Source organism: Phodopus roborovskii, unplaced genomic scaffold, assembly GCF_943737965.1.
Source record: "Phodopus roborovskii unplaced genomic scaffold, PHOROB, whole genome shotgun sequence".
NCBI classification, from domain to species: Eukaryota; Metazoa; Chordata; class Mammalia; order Rodentia; family Cricetidae; genus Phodopus; species Phodopus roborovskii.
Window position 1 is genome coordinate 22,746,481 of NW_026125397.1, and position 18,950 is coordinate 22,765,430.

An 18,950-nucleotide genomic window follows, 5' to 3' on the forward strand; every position below is an offset into this window, starting at 1 on the left:
TGGCTGGCATTGTTTCTTAATCTTTGTGAACACCAGATCAATGGTGGGGTTTTAACGTTTCTAACAGAGAGAGTCCTACAGATAGATCACACACATTCGATACAAATTAGAAAACGTGCAGATTGTTTGGAAAGTGAATCCCTTGCTGCCCTTCCCAGAGATAGCCACCATTCTAGTTTCTAGGAGATGACACATGCGTGTATGGTCTTATGTCACATGTAGTCTTGTGTCACAATGACTTGTTCTTTTAGTTTTTAAACTACTTGCTAATGCATTTGGAGCTGTTTCCACTTCAGTCCACACAGCACTTCCCCAGTGTTTGTTAAAAGATAGAGCGTTCGCTGTCCAGATGCACAGCACTGTTTAAAGCTGGAGCCATTTTGTCTGAGTCTTTGCTGTGTCTTTACAGACTTCATTTGGCACAACGTGCACACTTTGCTGCAGAGGAAATTCGCCGAGTGAAATGACCCTGTCAAGGGGCACAGACTTGCAATTCTGATAGCTACTTCTTTCCTCTTGCCACCGAAGCAAGGGAGAATCTGTTCACCTAAGGAACTTAGGAATGAGGCTTGGAAGCCCCGCCCCACCATGGTCTCTAAGCTGGGCCTGGCATCTGCCCTAGGAATTCCAGAAGTCCCAGCCAGATCCCCGCCCACCAGGTTTCCTCTTAGCTTCTCCCTTTCCTCAGAGAGGGCCATAGAGTAGCAGGCATGCTCTATTCCCCAGGTCTTGGCAGTCTTTCCGAGCTGTCCAAGCAATGCCGCTCCAGGGCTCCCACACTGACTGCCAGGTCTCCTGTCTGCTCAGGTCAGGAGCTTTCTCCAAGGTCAAGGCCAGTGAGCAGGGATTTCTAAGTCAGTTCAGACTTGCCTTGTGTCGGGGACTGGAGTAGAGGCCACACCAGAGCGAGGGTCACAGGAACAGAACACGGGAGCTAGCCTAGAAGCAAACGAAAAGTGGAAATGGTTAGCAGTGGTGGGCTACTGGGCTATTTTTAAAGAATAACATTCTGACAACACTTTACTACAGTTAAAACGACATCTTTGATAAAGCCTTGTGATCTGTGCGCAGCTGCTCCCAGGGAAGCTGGCCAGGGCTGACCGGGGCTAGGGCTGGGAGGCTACATGACTACAAATGTCAGCCCTGCCAGGGACCCATCCAGCTACAAAGCACTGCTGTACAGTAGACAAATCTTTACTGAGCCTAGGACTGTGGGCAGATGACTGACCAGTCATGCTGTCATGAAATCATACTCAGAAGCAAACAGGACTGAATATTTACATTACCTATCCTGCCGTAATATGGAAGATTAATAATTGCTAGAGAGGATGGGAAGCCAGGGAAGGGGGCGTAAGTGAGTGGAGAGTGTAAATGCCTTTCCAGGGGCCCTCTCTGGGAAGGTGACAGTTGAGGAGAAAGGGGGAGCCATGCAGGTATTTGGAGAGAGCAGCGAGTGCAGAGGCCCTGACCTGGGTCCTGTTGCCTTCCTGAGAGCGTTGTCCCTTGAGCCAGGCCAGGTGCCTTGCAGGTAGACAGGGCTGCTGTCCATGTGTTTGGGATTACTTTGAAGAGCTTTCATTGTCTAGTCTTTCACCCTCTTCCATTCTGCACTACTGATAGATCTTTAAAAAGAGAAACAAGTGTGATTGCGTTTGTGCTTTGGGGGTGAGCTACTAACAAGTAAGGGCTTGCTGTCTGTGTATTTGGTAGTGAGATCGGAGTCCATCTGAATTTGTAGTGATTACTAATGCTACAGTTTTCCTGAGAGGGTTTTCATCGCCATGACAGGTTTATTGACTGTCATCCGAGGGGCCACGTGCTCCTTTTCAGACCAGTTTTAAGTCACACATGTGACGTGCCCTCTGGTATTAGCCTCCCCATAGCCCCTGGCAGACCTCTGAGTTAGAGTCAAGTCGGAAATTTTGCTTTTGGTAGGGAAGTACTTCTCAGATACCCACATTTGAAAACCTGGGGATTCTAGAAACACTGGCACCTGAAGTGTTTGAAATCTGAGCAGTGGCTGTGAATCACATGGCAAGAGCTGGCAGAATGTCATTGTTTTGCTGGCTTGCTCACTGTCCACCCCTGCTCACCCTCCCACCCATCTGTGGGTTCGTGGCCCCATGCAGGAGATCACACAGCCCTCAGCCCTCCCTGAGGAACTTCTGATTCCCTGCCAGCTGAGTTGAAGAGCATGCTGCATGCACAGTTTAGCACATTCTGTAGCTGCAGACAGACTGTAAGGCTAGTAGGAAAATGATGCTGCGCATTTAAAAAACAGTAAAATGGTTTTACCTTTTGGTAGGTTCTTACTCATTTTTTAAAGTTCTTTCAAGGGATGCATACAACAGCCTAGGAAGGGAGGGCTCAGGGCATCTGGAGGCTGAAGATGAGTCCTGTGTGCCACAAGGGTTTTGCTCCTTGGCTTAAGTCATTCTCCTGCCTCAGCCTCCTTAATAATTGCAATCATAGGCATGTGCTAACATGACTGGCTTTCGGAGGGCAGCTAAGCCTACTGGATAGGGAGCAAAGCTCTAGCTCAGCAGTAAGTGTTTGCCTAGTTCGAAAAGCCCTGGGTTGCACCTAGAAGCAAGCTGTTGGCCTACTCTGTAAATGGGGAACCTGGGCACAGAGTGTTAGGGACGGTAAATTCCTGTTCTCCAAAAGCTGCCTTAGAACGATAATTTATGTACTCCGTGACTTTTGGCACAGTAGGCTCTCAGTCAACGGTGGTGGTTGAAAGGCTCCACACACAGCCTTTCTCTCCATAGTATCTGTGCACAAAGGCCCTCTGTAGACTAAACCGCTGGGATTTCCCACACGCATTGCGCTCTCTGACAACACTTGCTCTGCAGCCTCCTGTGAACCCCCAGGGTCCCCTGGAACCCCATTTCCCAGGCTTTCCTCTATTTGCCCTACAGCTGGGCATCACGGCAACTAGCTAATGATTAGACAGACAAGGGAAGCTTTTTTTCTCTCTCCCCACCGTATTAAGCCGATTTTAAGAGATAAAAGCAATATTGCTTGGATCCTGGGCTCTACTCTGGGGGCCGAGAGGTAGTTTGACAAGCCTTTGGTCATGGCTACCTTTGTTACAGGCACAGTGCCCAGAGGTAAATACACCCTCCAAATGACCCAAGTAGTTAAGTGGAAAATGTCACCATGACCTGTTACAGTGTGCTTAAGCTTGTGCCTTCTTTTTCTAAGAAACTTTTATTTGGTGCTATTAAGTTTAGTTTGTAAGTTTATTTAGCGTTATTAAGCAATAGCCAAATGGAATAAAAAAATAAATAAATAAAATGGAAGTTCAAAAGGTAAAACTCTCAATCACACTCCTTTCTACCCTTGGTGCTGGTGTGTGTACAACATACATTCTGCATGCGTGTAAACAGCCAACAGTATGTCCTGGAGATTGTTTCGTGTCAGTTTCTGGGATTTTTTTTTTTTCCGTCATGCATTCCAAACACACAAAGCAGCCCACTTCCTGACAATTTCTGTCTCCTCAGTATGTGCCAGTTGATTTTCACCCATGGTTTCCCCTTGCTGGTAAACAATTCCTACCACACAATGACTTCTGGTCCTATTTCTTCAATTGCCTTCCAGATAAAGTGTCTTAATAAGCATTAGTGCCTTTGCCTGGGATGGGTGTGTAAACGACGTTCCGTTACGTAGGCCCTGCCCAGCCATGTCACACTACTGCTGATGTAAACCACATCCCGAGCTAGGTCCTTTAAGGTCACAAAATGGGGACTCCAAGTGCAGCTCTGTCTTCTGAGACTGGCATGTTTTCTCTTGTTCCAGAAACTAGAATGAACCGAAGCATTCCTGTGGAGGTTGACGAATCAGAACCATTCCCAAGTCAATTGCTGAAACCAACCCCAGAATATTCCCTGGAAGAGGAATTAGAACCACCTGCTCCAGACACAAGGAACATGGCACCCAGCAGCTTGTCTGCGCTCCAAGCCCCTCACCATGCCGCAGGAGACCTTTGTCAGGCTCGCCCTCCCCTGAAACTTGCAAGTCACCGGCCTGTATCACAACAGGTCACCTGCTTGCGCACTAAAGTTCTGGAGGAGAGTGAAGCCAGTTTCTTTAGAAGGCACCCTGATGCTGGCAAAGATGTTTGCTCGTGCTCATCCGAAGCCAGCGAGCCTGAGTCTGAGCTTGGAGCCCGCCCTCCAGAGCACCGGTTTCCATTTACGGAAAAACGCCATAGATGGCTGGGACCACAGCTTTCCGCAGTTTCTCCCGACACTGGCCATGACTCGGACAAATCTGACCCGAGTTTACCTAATGCTCAGGCAGACTCCTCCAGTGGCGGCCAAGACACAATACCTCGGCCCCGGACCCACAGGAACAGAGCAGCCCCAGAGTTGCCCACAATAGACACTGGGTATGATTCCCAGCCCCAAGACGTCCTGGGCATCAGGCAGCTGGAAAGGCCACTGCCCCTCACCTCCACATGTTACCTGCAGGACCTCCCTGGGCCTCTGAGGTCCAGGGAGTTCCCTCAGTTTGAACTTCAGAGGTATCCAGCGTATGCACAGAGGCTGCCTCTCAATCCCTCCCCACAGGCTCCATGGAACTGTCAGTATCATTTTCCTGGAGGACCCTATCACCAGGCTCCATGTAAGTGACCTTTATCGCTTTTGGGCTTCTGGACATTCTGGGCTAGGGACTGAGGAATCCAGGCCTCACAACACTGCCAGTGGGCCTGGTGTTTCAAGTGCAGTTGATTGGGGGGGGGGGAGTTAGTAGGATGCATTTTCGTGGCCAAGGCCAGTCTCCCTTACAACTCCCTGTAGGGAACATCTAGGACAAAGTAGATCCCCCTATTGAGCAGTTGAAATCTGCCCCAAGGCAGAGAGAAGGTGCTGACGGTTTCTAGAAATTTCATTTAACCTAGCTCTTGGGGCTTCATTCTGGGCTCTTCCTTTACCTATTCCTTTCCTATTGGAGTTGGCAGGCAATTGTGGACAGGACCGGGTGCCTGCTGAGTGCCAGCCGCGGCACAGGTGTGGTGGATTTCTCAAGTCTGAATCACTGAGAACTGAACTTCAGTAAGCAGGTGTGGGGTTTAGTTCTCAGAAGTCTCCAGGTTAGTTTTCAAAGCCTTTGAAGTTCTACTCATCTGCATAAAGATATCTAAGTGTCTACGTAAAAATACTTTTTCTGATAACAGCAGGATGTGGGTAGTTTCCTCCAAATGAAACATGCCCAAAAGTTGAAAAGGGGATATTTCCTTTACCCAAATAGAATTCCCTATTAGGATTTTGATACATTTACTTCAAGTGTTTTTTTTTTTTTTTTTAATGCTCTGCATAAACTCCTAGTATAGAATACTTTCCAATGACACTGAGTGTACTTCCAGCTTTCAAATGTTGAATTGGACCAATGAGATGTCTCAGTGATTAAGGCCACTTGCCATCGAGCCTAAAACCTGAGTTCCATCCCTGGGCCCCACGTGATGGATGGAGAGCCATCTTGCAAATTGTCCTCTGGCTTCCATGTGCGCACTGTGGCCTCTAAGAGAGTTCTCTAAGCGTTCTCGTGTGCTCTCTCTCTCTCTTCCTCTCTCTCACACACATACGTAGAAACTAGATAAATTGGTCAAATGCTAAATTGTATTTCATTAGATATATTGCTAAGTTATCGTTAAGTTGTTCTCTGAAGTTTTTCCAGTTTTCTGGTCTAATAGTCAACACTATGACAAACATTATTTTTATCTGCATTTCTGATTAGCCCTTAGATAAAGGTGCAGAAGTGTGAATGAACACTTAGTTAGAGTCCCAGGCAGGCAGGAGATTGCTTCATCATGATAGCAAAGCAAGCGCTGATTCTGGTAATGAGAGTGTAGGAAGATCTTCCCATTGCAAGGGTTTCCCTGTTGATGCCTTGGAGGTAAGCTTGCTCCTGGGCAGCTTCCTTTTAAGGCACACATGTCCAAAGGGGACACGTCACCTCTCATGCCCAAGAGCTAGCTTTCCTTCAGCAGCCCACCTGCCCCTTGCTCTCTGTATCGTTAGTCCTGTTGAAGGCGGTTGGAAGGGAGTGTTTGGTCTTAGAGGGCAGACAGATGAAGAAAGATGAACAAGAGAGGACTTGGGCTGGACATGGGAGCAATTCATACACAGAATACAAAGAGCCAAAATGCACATGAGACCTTGCCTAAGAAATGCCACAAATGGTGCAGGAGAAACAGCTCAGCAGTTAAAAGCATTTGCTGCTCTTGGAGAGGAACTGAGTTCAATTCTCAACTCAACAACTGTCTGTAATCCAGCTCCAGGGAATCCAGCATCCTTGTCTCCAAGGACACCTGAATTCACACACATGTGTATACAGCACACAAGTGCACACACGAGCGTGCACACACACTCACACACACACACCAATTTTTTTTTAAAAAGGTACATTTTATGTAATGATGGATGCAAAAATAAAAGCCCTGCACATGCTCAGTGTCCGAGGGTATAAGGCAATGAACACTTCAGACACTTTCGGTAAGAATGGAAATTGGTGCAATTCCAGAAGGCAATTTCATTATTTATCAAAATTTTTGAGTCCTCCCTTTTGGACATCAGTCTTACTTTTAGTAGTGTATCCTATAGAAACATCAAACAAGCAAAAACATACACAACCAGCATGTTTTTATTAAAACACTGGGGGCTGGAGAGATGGCACAGCAGTTCAGGTCCTAATATCTATATCAGGCAGCTGACAAACTGATCCAACCGCAGCTGCAGGCAGACCTGATACCTCTGGCTTCTGGGCTTACCTGCCCTCAAATGCATAGACTCACACACAGACACACGTATTGAAAAAAAAGAAAAACTATTAAAGAGAAAAGAACCTCAAACCACAATAAAACAAACATCATTGGTGGCTAAAGAGATGGCTTGGGGATTGAGAGTACTTGCTGATCAGTCAAGAACATCAGGGTTTGGATCCCAGGACCCACATAACCGGGTGGGCATCCTGCAAAATGCCTGATCCAAGGGGTCTGGTGCTCCTTTCTGGCCTCAATGTGTGGGCCCACATTCATGCACACAAATAAATAATGTATTTTAAAAACAAACATTTTCTGAAAGTAAAAACAAAACAAAAAACCCAGACCGCTGCCTATTAGTAAAGGGCAAAGCAGGAGAGCTGATCCCTGACCCAAGTGTATAACTTCAGGATGGTGTGAAATGACAGACTGGGGAGACAGAGGGACCCACAGCATGGTCAGCTACAGAGCTCAGGCATCAGTCTGTCAGCTGCAGGTGCTCTGCTGCGAAGGTAGTGATGCTGTGGGGGGGGGGGAGGGGCAGCAGATACATTCTGACCACACTGTGTTTATAATGAGTGTATTGAGACATAGCTTAACACAGGTTGAAAAGCACCTACATGATATGATTTATTTATTCAGTGGTCTATTTGGTCCCTGTTGTGTAGCATAAAATGGTGTACATATTCTGACAAAAGGGATTAATCCCCTACATGTTTATTCAAAAGGAAACTACATACGTTTTCATACACCCTTAAAAGTCCCTAAGGATTAACGCCAGCTATTAACATGAGAGAGACTAAGGGTTAAGAGCGGACAGGGGTATTTTCTCTTGTAATCTTACATACTTTCGTTAACTTTTAAATAGCAAACTATTCCTATAATTAAAAGATAAATAAAAGTTGAAAGGAACAAAAAAGAATGCATAAAACCTGAGCTTGCCTTAGTTCATGCTGCATATCCTTGACCCTTGGTCCTGGGAGCCCTAGTCACAGGGAAGGTATCAGGGTGGCCCAGAGCTTATGGTCCTCTGCAGTGTACGGCAGCCCTGGAATATTAACGATGTGCCCAGCAGCGAGGACTCCCAGGAGGTTGCTGTGTGGACTAAATGAGATAATGCATTAAACATTCAGGACAGGTATACAAATGCTTAGTTTCATGTCAGGGCTATAACTGCACTTAATCGCCAACAAAACCACTTCAAAAGAGCTGTTCACCTGAGTGGGGACCATGGCTACGTGGCTCCACTCTGCTTTAAAAGAGCATTACTTCCTTTCTGTTAATGAATATATAAAGAATGTTTCATCATGCAAATGTGTTTTTTTTTTTTTTTTTTTTTTTTTTTTTTGCATTTTGCAAGTTAAAGCAAAAGTAACCTTACTGGTTACCCTTTTCGGGAAGAAAAAAAAATATTCAAAACAGTTTAAAACCAAAATTGAAATAGCCTACAGTGTTCTCCGCCGCTAAGGACCCTTCCTTCCGCTGAGGGTCACCAAATGAAGCCCATAGCTAAGCAAGCAAATCAAGCCCACAACACAAATATATTTGGGCAAAAGAAGGAATTAAGTCTAATGAGCCCTTGTGCTGTATAAAATTTTTGCTTTCTTTACTAAGGAGGCAGAATATGACATGTGGGTACATGCTCCCATGGACAAAAAAAAAAAAAAAAAAAGAGGTTGCGTGTGATTGTTTGTATGCGATTGTTTGTACGCTAGAATGCATGTACAATTAAAGCAAGGGAAAAGAAGCCAGATGGAAGCAATGATAAGGGAAGCGGCTGCCTTGCAGGAGCCCCAGCTGCTTACAGCTGTGGGAGCTCTCCTAACAGTTTATGTTGGCCATTTTGTTTCCTGGCTAAACGGATTGCATTTTACCATGATGTTTTTTGACAACTTGAAAATCAGATTTTATTCTCTCTCACACAAGCTCTTTTACTACCATTCTTAATAAGGAAGAAAAATGTTGACTGTTTTCCCTGATACATGGGGGACCTCATTTATTAAGGCTTGGTTTACAATTCCAAGTGCTAAGAGCCCTGTGACACGAAGACTGTCCTTACTGAGGCCAAGCGGCTCTCGACACTGACAGACAGCATGGGGTTCTGGGTGCTCCTCTAAGATTGTGCAAGGCTTTCGTTTTTGCTGTTTTCCTGTTGTGCCCGACACTGCCTCGGAACAGGGAGTTAACATGCTAGCAAGCCATTTGTCTATCACATCACCCACCTTCTATCTCCCGCAGGGTAAACTCTCTTGATGGGATTTTAGGCACAGGAGACAAGTCCGTGGGAAGCTATTTCTGAGCAGTGATTCTCAAGTAGGTGGCTGCTGGCTTGTGTGCCTCCCCTTCACACACACTGACTAGTGTGGGTTTGTGTTGAAAAGCAGACACCCACAGACGCACAGATTTCTCTCTGTCTCCATTCATCTTGAGCTACGTAAGGGAACTGTATCTTATTATCTTTGCTCACTGTGTGCCTGGGAGTAGAGGGTCTATAAATATCTGTTGAATGAATAAGAAGTTTTCGCCTTCTGGAGAAGGGAGAGAACCTCCAGCCATTGGTAGTTCTTGTGACATGAAAGTAAGTCTTTGAAAGGCCATCTTTAATTGTATAGTAGGAAAATAAAGGAGGAGGAAAATGACCCACAGAATCAGCTGACCTGGGCTAGTGAGAGGTCACTGACTCAGGTCTGACAGATGGGGAACCTGCATAAGACTGAACTAGACTCCTTTAATACAGGAGACAATTGTGTGACTGGGACAATATCTGAGGCCACTGGCAGTGGGTCCAAGATCTAACTCTACTGCACAGACTGACTCAGTGGAGCCCATTCTATATGGAGAGATAGCTTGCCCAGCCTAGACACGGGTGTGTGGGAGTGGACAGGTGTCTTGGTCGGGACAGACTTAGTAGATTTCCTAGGGGAGGCCTTACTCTCTCCCAGGAGCAGATGGGAGGTGGGGGGGGTTGGGGGACTGGGAAGAGAAGAGGGAGGGGGAACTGGGATTTGATGTAAAGATAAATAAAAAAAGAAAGAAAAAAGGAGGAAATGAACTTGTAAATAGAACTTGCCCATGCATTAGTCAATTTCCTTAGCAAAATTTGCCATGTCTGCTAGGCACTGCACAGATAATACAAGACACGAGATGAGCAGACAGAAAGTAAGGAGAAATAGGCACACAGCACAACAAGAGCATGTAGCTATACAGGGAATAGCCAGGGGTTGGAACGGGTACTAGTAGGCAGGCAGCCAGAGTGAGCCTTACTGAACAGTCAGTTGAGCTGAAAGCTCAAAACTGAGAAGGTCAGAGAGGCAAGGAGGCTGATGTTGCTTAGGTGCCAAGAACAAGACAGGGAGATGACTTGCTAGAGAAGGCAGGGCACGAGGCCATGGTAAGGAATCTGTATTCCATTCTGAGTTATTCTCTTCTGGGAAACAGAAAATCCAGCTCTATCACCCTGGGCAAAGCACCTAGACCAGCACTCAGCGCGGAGGGAGCAAGGCCTGCTCATGCTAGCGGAACAGAATGATTACACCTTGACCAGTGAGGCTGGCAATATGGCTCCGGGGGTAAGGGTGCCAGCCACTGAGCCTGACAACCTGTTTGATCCCTGGGACCCAAGTTAGGGAAAGAGAGGACCAACTTTCACACACTATCCTCTGACACCCTGGCTTGCATGTGTGTATGTAGTTGTGCACTCAGACACAATAAATTAAAATGTAAAAAAAATAAAATGAAATAAAAATAAAAGGCCGGGCAGTTAAATGATGGTTATTTACCTAGTAAGCACACTTTTTAATTTAACAATTTTTCTATGCAACCAGTGAAATTCCCAGGGGAAAATGGCCCAAGTTCCACACACAGAAGGAAAAGCTTCATTCTGGTTGACCCTCTGGTATTCAGTCCTTGTTTTGAACAAGAGGATGACATGGGGGATTCTATTGCTGGCACTCTAAATTAAAAACCAACAAGGTGGGTCGTTTTCACCTGCTCATATACACCGGTGTGACTTTTTGCCACAGGTGGCCGCCTGGGAGCCGGGAGTTACAGCTACTCAAACACTCAGCCCGTGTGCTTAGTGATTTTAATGATACGATTTGTTGCTATGAGACAAAAACATGTTGTGCAGAGAAATAATCTGCTTGAAATCATCTGACCTTGATTCAAAGGCTTTTGATTAACAGCACTAACATCCACCTTCTGGAAAAGGAGCACACCCTATGATTAGAGCTTGCTAGTCCTTTTAAAGCAAATAAAATGTTATTAGCCAGTCACTAATGGATACGGGAAGCAAAAATGGCTCTAAATAGTGAAAACTTCACTTGAGTGTACTTTCAGCCTCTCCCTTGGAAAAGCTTTCAAGGCCTGGAAGTTTCTCTGCTTTGACCGTTCTTTCTCATTTCTGGAAGGCAAAACTAATTATAAATAAATAAATAACAGCAGACAAGTAGGCCGCGTAGCAAACTGAGATCTAAGCAAGCAGGTTGTGCAGTCCAAAATGGCTCCTCGTCCATGTGTAAGCTGGCTCTGTAGCTAATTCTTCAGTCATTTATTGAGCACCGCCGCTGTTGGTGATTGATGGCGACCCCTTCCCACCATGCACCGTTCTTACCAACCCTTCCTAGTTATGAGGAAAGCAGTACAGGGAGGGAGAAGGTAAACTCGGCCGGGGTGCGCCTCCCCGAACAGGCCATAAGAGCCGTGTAGAAGTTGATCTGTGAAGATCAAAGGCAAAATCTTTCTGCATAGAGACCATAAGCTCAGGGGTGGGGATCAGCTTGGGGTGTTCAAGATGAAGGTGGGCCATGATAAGCCTGTGACAGTATTGTGGGAGATGTGATAACCTCAGGGACCTGGTCATGCAGGCTGGATCTTAGAGCGGTAGATGCTGGAAGATTGCACATACAGCTGTTTCTAAACCCTTGCAAAGCTACTCTAAAGGTGAGCCAGGCTCCTGCCTGGTGACATGGTGGAAGGGACACTTTTTGTCTTTTGTTAGCCTGAGTAGCAGTAGTGACCTGCCTGCCTGGCTGCCCTGAAATGCCCGCTGACAATCTAGACCTCCTCAGATCTATCTGACCCGCTCTAGGAAGTCTGTCAAAGCAAAGCCTTAGTGGTGGACCTTGTCCTAGACCATAGAAGTCTCCATGCTTGTCTCCCCATTTTTAGAGCTCCTCTCCAAGTCCTGGTTTTCTTTGTCAGCCTCATGCAGGGACAGGACCAGGCAAATCGTCTCCTGTCTCCCCCTTCCCTCAAACCTTCAATTTGCAATAGTCAGAGCTTAACAACAGGACAGCGTGTGTCCGAGCCAGTCCCTTCTTTGGAGGTGCATGGGGGAAGGATGGTAGGAAGAATACAGCCCACATGAGGGCCAAGGCAAACAATGAGATGGCTCAGGGAGTTTGACCAGACATGAGAGACTAGCCTGAGTTAATTGCCAGGGTCATCCAACCAAGGTTCTGAGTCCAGACAGCAGGGGCCTGGAGACAGATACACTAGTAAACACACGTATTATTTGTTTGCTTGTCTGTGCTTAAGGTTGTCATTCCCCAGGGATGTCTTAGAGATGTGCAAGCTTCTGGCTGCAAACCAAACTCAGGACAGTACATCCTCCCTACTCTGGTACTGCAGCTGGACGATGAGATCAAGGGCAGCGAGCTGGCCACGCAGGGTGACAACTCTAACTGCAAGAGCCATGTCACTTCTTCCTTGCTATTTTCTTTCTCTGTGTCTCTCTCAAATATATTATCCTGGCAGACAAACAGGACTATGACTTCTCTAAATTAGGCAAGGATTTAAAACCAATGATAATTTTTCAAAACCAAATTGCTTTTGCCCTAACTGATTATGTTTCCTGGCTCACCATGCTTGTGACCTGAGTAGAGGTGACAGCGTGGGTCATGAGGGGACTCGTGGCTTCTCTTTCGGAACCTCATGTCTGAGTCTCTCCAGTCCATGTTCCTCTCACGTTTCCCAACTGTCGCCCCCCGGCCGGTGTAATGCCCCCGAGCCCTTCTTTCTCACCCCCCAGTGGGGCATTGGATCCCTCTGCATCTCTTTTAAAATGGTTATTTATACGTCTGTGTGAGTCTGTACCACAAGTATACTAAAGGCCACAGGAGGGTGCTGGAGCCTCTGGAGCTGGGGTTGCGAGTCATTGTTAGCCGCCTGACATGCTGGGAACCAAACTCAAGTCCCCTAGAAGAACAGCAAAGTATTCTTAACTACTGAGCCATTTCTCCGCTCCCTGCATTCTTCTTTAGTTCGTCTCCCGGTCAGCTAAGCTGGCCTTCTCTGGGGACCCTGCTGCTCTGGGCTTCCTAGGACCAGCTTTCTCCCGAGTTACACATTCACATCAAGCCTGCCAGCCCGGCTTTGCTCTAATCCCTGTCTGTGTGTCTGCGTGTGGATGCACGTACATGTGCACGTAGAAGCTAGAGGTACATGTCAGGTGTCTTCCTTCATCATGCTCCACCTCATCTGTGGAGGGGGGGCCTGTCACTGGACCAGTAGCCCACAAAGTCAGACTGCGTGGCCAGTGAACCCCCAGACATTCTCCCGTCTCTGCTCCAGGCCCAGATACATGTGTGCGGGTACTGGAGCCTGGACTCAGGTCCTCAGACTCACACAGCAAATACTGTTTGACTGGGCCCTCTCCCCACCCCTCCCATCTCCTAACATCTTTTCTCTTGTCTTGGGGCCACGTGCGCATAGGCTTTTCCAGGGGAGAATGTGGCGTTAAAGGATGATGCTGGCTCCTTCCCAGAGGATGAACCAAGGTTTCGCTCATTCTTCGTAAGAGGGGGCTGTGTGTGTGTGTGTGTGTGTGTGTGTGTGTGTGTGTGTGTGTGTGTATGTATGTATGTGTGTGTGTGTGTGTGTGTACACTTAGTGGTATTGGGGAACATAGTAATTTTTTTCCAGGGAGGCAGGATCTCAGTAGTAGACCAGACTGGCCCTGAACTCACACAAGGTCTGCCTCCCTCTGCCTCCCAGTGTGGGATTAAAGGCATGCAGTACCACCTCCAGTCCAGCACAGTAATCTTAAGTCTATCACAAGGATAGTTTCTCCTGGCCATGGTTTTCGGCAGTGGGGACTTTTGGTAGGGATAATGGTGTGAGAGACGCTCTTCGGGGAAGGATTATTATCTTAAGTATCTCATTAAAACAGGACTTGAAAAATCCTTTGAGTTTTCTAATTAGAATGCCAAACATGATTTCACAGATGATTTTACATGGAAGAAACATGTATTGATTTCATGAATATTATGAAGTAGTTAGCAGTACATAATATGACACATACATGGTGGTGGGTTGATATGCGGACCTCAGTTGCTATCAAGAGAAAACTGTTGGATGAGCTTGTGTGGCCGTATGCTTGGAGGAGCTGGAGTAACCCTTCTCTGCTACTTCCTTGCTCACCCACAGATGCTCATGGCCACCCTCCCACAGCCTACCAGCAAGTCATCCAGCCTGTCCTGCCTGGAGCAAGAGAGAGAGTCCTGCATCCTATGCAGAAGGTCATCCTGAATCACCCCAGCCCCCAGGACCGAGGAGACAGGCCTGCACCGAGAGACTCCTCTTTCCCAAGGCTCCCAAGGTATGAGTACGACAAGACGCATCCCACACACCCTGACTGCAGCAAAGACGTGTGGCAGGTCTCTGTAGGCCACCTCGGTCAGCGCAGACATTTCAGGTCGGAGCACAATAGAAAGTGGTTGACAAGGCTCGCTTAGCACCATCACATCTGGTTTCTAGTTATTTTCTTTTGCAATAAAACCATCCATTTAAGCTGATCCTCTCTATAATTCTTCTGGAAAATAATGCCTTTTTTTTTTTTTTTTTCAACCTTTGTCTAACCCTTTGCTTTGGTCCATTTCCCATTGCTATAACAAGGTATTTGAAGCCGAGTACTTGATAAACAACAACAACAAATATTTCATTAGCGCCAAGTTCCAAGATAAGGGGTCCTCTTGGCTATGTTGCCTCCATAGCAGGAGTATGAGGTAGAGGGTAAGATGGCACGGTAGGATGGGAGAGAAACCAATGACGGCACCAGGCTCCCCCCCCCCCCGAGTCAGGGTTTCTCTCTGTAGCTATGGAGCCTGACCTGAAACTTGCTAGCCATGAACTCACAGAGATCTTCCTGCCTCTGCCTCTGAAGTGCTGGGATTAAAGGTGTGCGCCACTACTACCCAGCAATTAATTTTTTAATGCAGGTTCTATCAATGTCGTTCAACCTGGCTTCAAACTCACTATGTCGCCCTTGCTGGTTTCGAACTTGTTACCCTCCTGTGTTGGCCTCCGAAGCAGCATGCACTACTATGCCAAACTTTGGCTTGTCCTTTTATTACACGTCTCACCAGATCTAACCAAGGTCCCATGAGATACGCTGAAGTCAAGCCCGCCTCAAGGGTTCTTCATCTCTTTCCAATATGCTGCCACACTAAGGGCCAAGCACCAGCCAACCCACCCTCAAGGCTCTCAGTATCCAGTCATCCCTTAGGGTTTTTCCCCTCCTTACTGTTTTTATTTTTTAAATTCCTCTTCAAGTTTACCTGTTCGCTTAATTTGTATATCTAAAATAAACAGGAGCAAGTGGAGTTTCCTGTTTTAGAACAATATTGGGAAGAAAGTAAGTGAGATGCTTGGTTCTTTTCAAGTACAACTTTCATATAATACGCACAGGAAAACTACATTCTGTTTTTATAGAACAGAATCAGATATGAAAATCCTATTAAAGTGGATTTCTTTTGGAGATAAAGAAATTGGCAGTTAGCTCAAAAATTTTATTCAAAGGGAGGAAAAAGGCCAATTTTATTAAGAGTGGCGAACAAGGCCCAGGCCTGCCTCCCTCACTGCAGGGTCTACACATGTGTGCCCTTCTACACAGAGTCTCGCCTTCCTAAATACACAGTTTAAATACAAGACTAGAGTAAAGTGTGATTTCATAGCAAGACACACTCCTACAAATACATACACATGTATAAAATTTCCCGTACAACACATACATATCTTTTACCAAATACATTTGGTCTTGAATAGGGAATGCAGTCATAATTTTTAAAGTAAATGTTAAGCAATTCATTTTTCAATAAACTCACAAATGAAAACAGAGCTGGATTATTGTAGCCACTCTAACAAACCCCTGCCCACCCCCAGTGATCTTGTAGTCTGCTAGAATGACCATTCTGAAGCCTGGAGCTTGTATTGTTTTCTGAGCTATTGAGTCTCAGTTATTAGCCCAGGCTAGCCTAGAGACTGGCCTCGAATTCCTAGCAATGTTCTGTCAGGGATTATAGATAGGAGTACTAAAATAAACCTTTATTTTGAAGAACATTTAGATTTATAGAAGAGTTAAAAGGAGTTGCAGAGCAAATGTTTCTATGGCATCCATTTAAGCCTGTTCCGGTATCCTTGAGTTACCATTTTAGGACGATGAAGAATGCTCGGCTAAGAAGTCAATTCTCCAACCACTGACTGGAAAGAGAACATTAATACCAGAAGTTTGCTTTTGTTAATATGCCCATGAAACTATTTATATGTGAATGTGTTTGAACATTATTGTCTTAGTTACGGTTACTGTTGCCGTGAGGAAGCACCATGCCCAGAGCAACTTGGGGAGAAAAGAAAGGGTGTATGTGGCTCACACTTCCAGGTCACAGGTCATCATCAAAGGAAGTCAGGACAGGAATCAAACAGGGCAGGAAGCTGGAGGCAGGAGCTGATGCAGAGGCCATGGAGGGTGCCGCTTACTGGTGCTGTTATTCCTTGTGAGCCTGCTTCTGATAGAACCCAGAGCCACCAGCCCTGAGAGGGCACTACCCACAACGGTTCCTTCCTCCATCAGTCACTAATTAAGAAAATGCCTCGCAAGCTTGCCTACAGCCAGAACTTACGGAGTCATTTTCTCAATCGAGGTCCCTCCTTTCATATAACTCTAGTTTGTGTCAAGTTGACCTAAAACTAGTCAGTATAATTATCAAGGCCTTAGTAAATGAATAATCATCTTTTACAACCATGAAGCAACTTTGTGTATAAAAAGATATAATATAAATAATAAGTAAATTAATCTCAGCTGAAGGTACATTTTTTAGAGGCCTCATTTGTTCAATATTAGTGAACATATAAGATATAAATTCCCTAAACATTCTAATTTTAGAAATGTAGTTGTTAAGATTTATGATTTTTTTAAAAAAAAAAGTCTTATTTAAGTCATATTACATAAGACTTTAAGCATTTTTAAATTAATTTTGGGTAAAAACATAAGCAAAATCTATTAAAAGTAGGCATATCCAAAGACTTACAATAATAATATTAAAAATTTTATAATATGAAACAAAAGACATCCATGGTTCCATTACCCTGATTTTAACATACTGCCATGTTTACCTCCGATTTTTTAAAAGAAAGAAAACATTCTAGATACAGTTTTAATTATTTCCCTACCAGTTAGACATTACCGAAAAGAGAGACCATTCTGGCTGTTATATGCTTTTCCGTCACTCACTTACTTTCCTGTGTGTATGCACACGTGCATGCCAGCCATCACATGCATGAGGACACAGCACTCGTGGATTCCTTTGTCTCCCGACACCTCGTAGGTCTCAGAGACCCAAGGCACGTCGCCATGGTGCCTGGGCAGCAAGTGCCTTTCTAGCTGAGCCATCTTACCTGCCCACTTAGCCATGCAGAGGTTAGGGCCACTCTCTACCTGCTGGAGTTTCCGTGGTTGAAAGAGAGACGCCACACCTTGTTCTTGACTTCCAGGGACACAGGATGCTTCTGCAGAAGGGACGATGAGCCTGTGCCTGTCTGCCAGTAGAAGCCAAATGGCAGAAGCTCGAAGGGTACATGCCACTGTTTCCCCTGGGCACAATGCCCGCAGGAATGCTGGAAGCAAGATCGCAATAAAGATGCATGGCACCAGCCAGACTTTTCACTTACAGAGCTTTAAAGAAATACTTTTAAACCTACATGACTTAAAAAAAAACACACACACACAACTTTTGAAGCAAGCAAATGTTATCTATCATAGCTAAAAGTTGTGTCTTTTTACTTTGACTGCCTTTAATATCAGCCTTCTGTCACCCATCATATTATTTTGTTTTGCTGGTGACCTTGTCTGACCCATACATGGAATTTGTTTTCCCAATTAGACAGACCTTGAATGGAGAAATCAAATCCTGCTTCCCTCTTCTGACCCTAGCACAGGCCCTCACATGTGGCTGCCAGCTGACTCGTTTATAGAGGAAACTCCATGGGACGCCTCTCTCCCTTCTGTGTTGGAGAACTGGAGGCAGAGGGGAGGAATCGTGTTAGTATGGTCCCCCAGTCTGTGAAGTCTTGCTCTCTCTCCAAACTTTGCCTTTGTAATGAAAATAAAAATTTGCTGTAAACTTATTCCCTTGCAGGGACCAGCTCTATCAACCACCGTCTAGTAGAGCAGGAGCTCCTGAGGAGTCCTTGGAACATCCTGCAGAGCTGAGACCACAGGGTCCCCAGACTCCATCCCCAGCTGCCGTGCCTAGACCCCCTAGCAACCCCCAAGCACGAGGAACTCTAAAAACTAGCAATTTGCCAGAGGAATTACGTAAGTTGTTTGCAACGTGGTTTCATCTTGTCAGGTTTTATGTCTTGAGCGTTTGGCTTAGTCATATGCCCATAATCTTAGTTAAATTTTACATGGACAGCAAAGTTTACCTTGTCCTCTTTGCTTTAAAAATACCCAGCCATTTAAAAAATGTTTTTAGTGTTCCTAAACTGCTTACCACTGGATTCTCCTTGACACATAGAAAAGAGCAAACCCCCCCCCACACACACACACACACACACCACCATCCTTCTTTCCTTTTCTAAATGATGCTGTCCAGTGATGTGCCCCTGGGTGGATGGATTGGGTGTTCATGTGGGACTGGGGAGAAATCTAGTGTCCCACCATAAATTAGCAGCATCTATCAAGAACAAGGTCATTTTCTGTAGGAGTGAACAGTCTTGTTTGGGAAAAAACCAAACAACAACAACAACAACAAAACCTTCATGCCCAATGCAAACTAAGACTTTTATTTAAAGAAATTTCAGGTGATGATTCATTTGCCATATTCTGCTGCTGGATCCAGAAATGTTGAAATATTACCAAGGTGTTCTGAGAGTAAGGCCAGCTAGCATTCTTAGTTCCAGAAAT

The 18,950-nt window shown here is 45.7% G+C and overlaps 1 protein-coding gene across 1 annotated transcript in view; it reads left to right on the plus strand.

Annotated features, from left to right (window-relative positions):
• Traf3ip2 (TRAF3 interacting protein 2) overlaps positions 1-18,950 on the plus strand; it is a 41,673-nt gene that overhangs the window by 8,996 nt on the left and 13,727 nt on the right. Inside the window, exons 2-4 of the mRNA XM_051175550.1 lie at positions 3,802-4,629; positions 14,195-14,366; positions 18,181-18,359. Of these exons, the coding sequence (XP_051031507.1) occupies positions 3,810-4,629; positions 14,195-14,366; positions 18,181-18,359 (1,171 nt within the window). The 5' untranslated portion in view covers positions 3,802-3,809. The remainder of the gene's footprint in view (positions 1-3,801; positions 4,630-14,194; positions 14,367-18,180; positions 18,360-18,950) is intronic.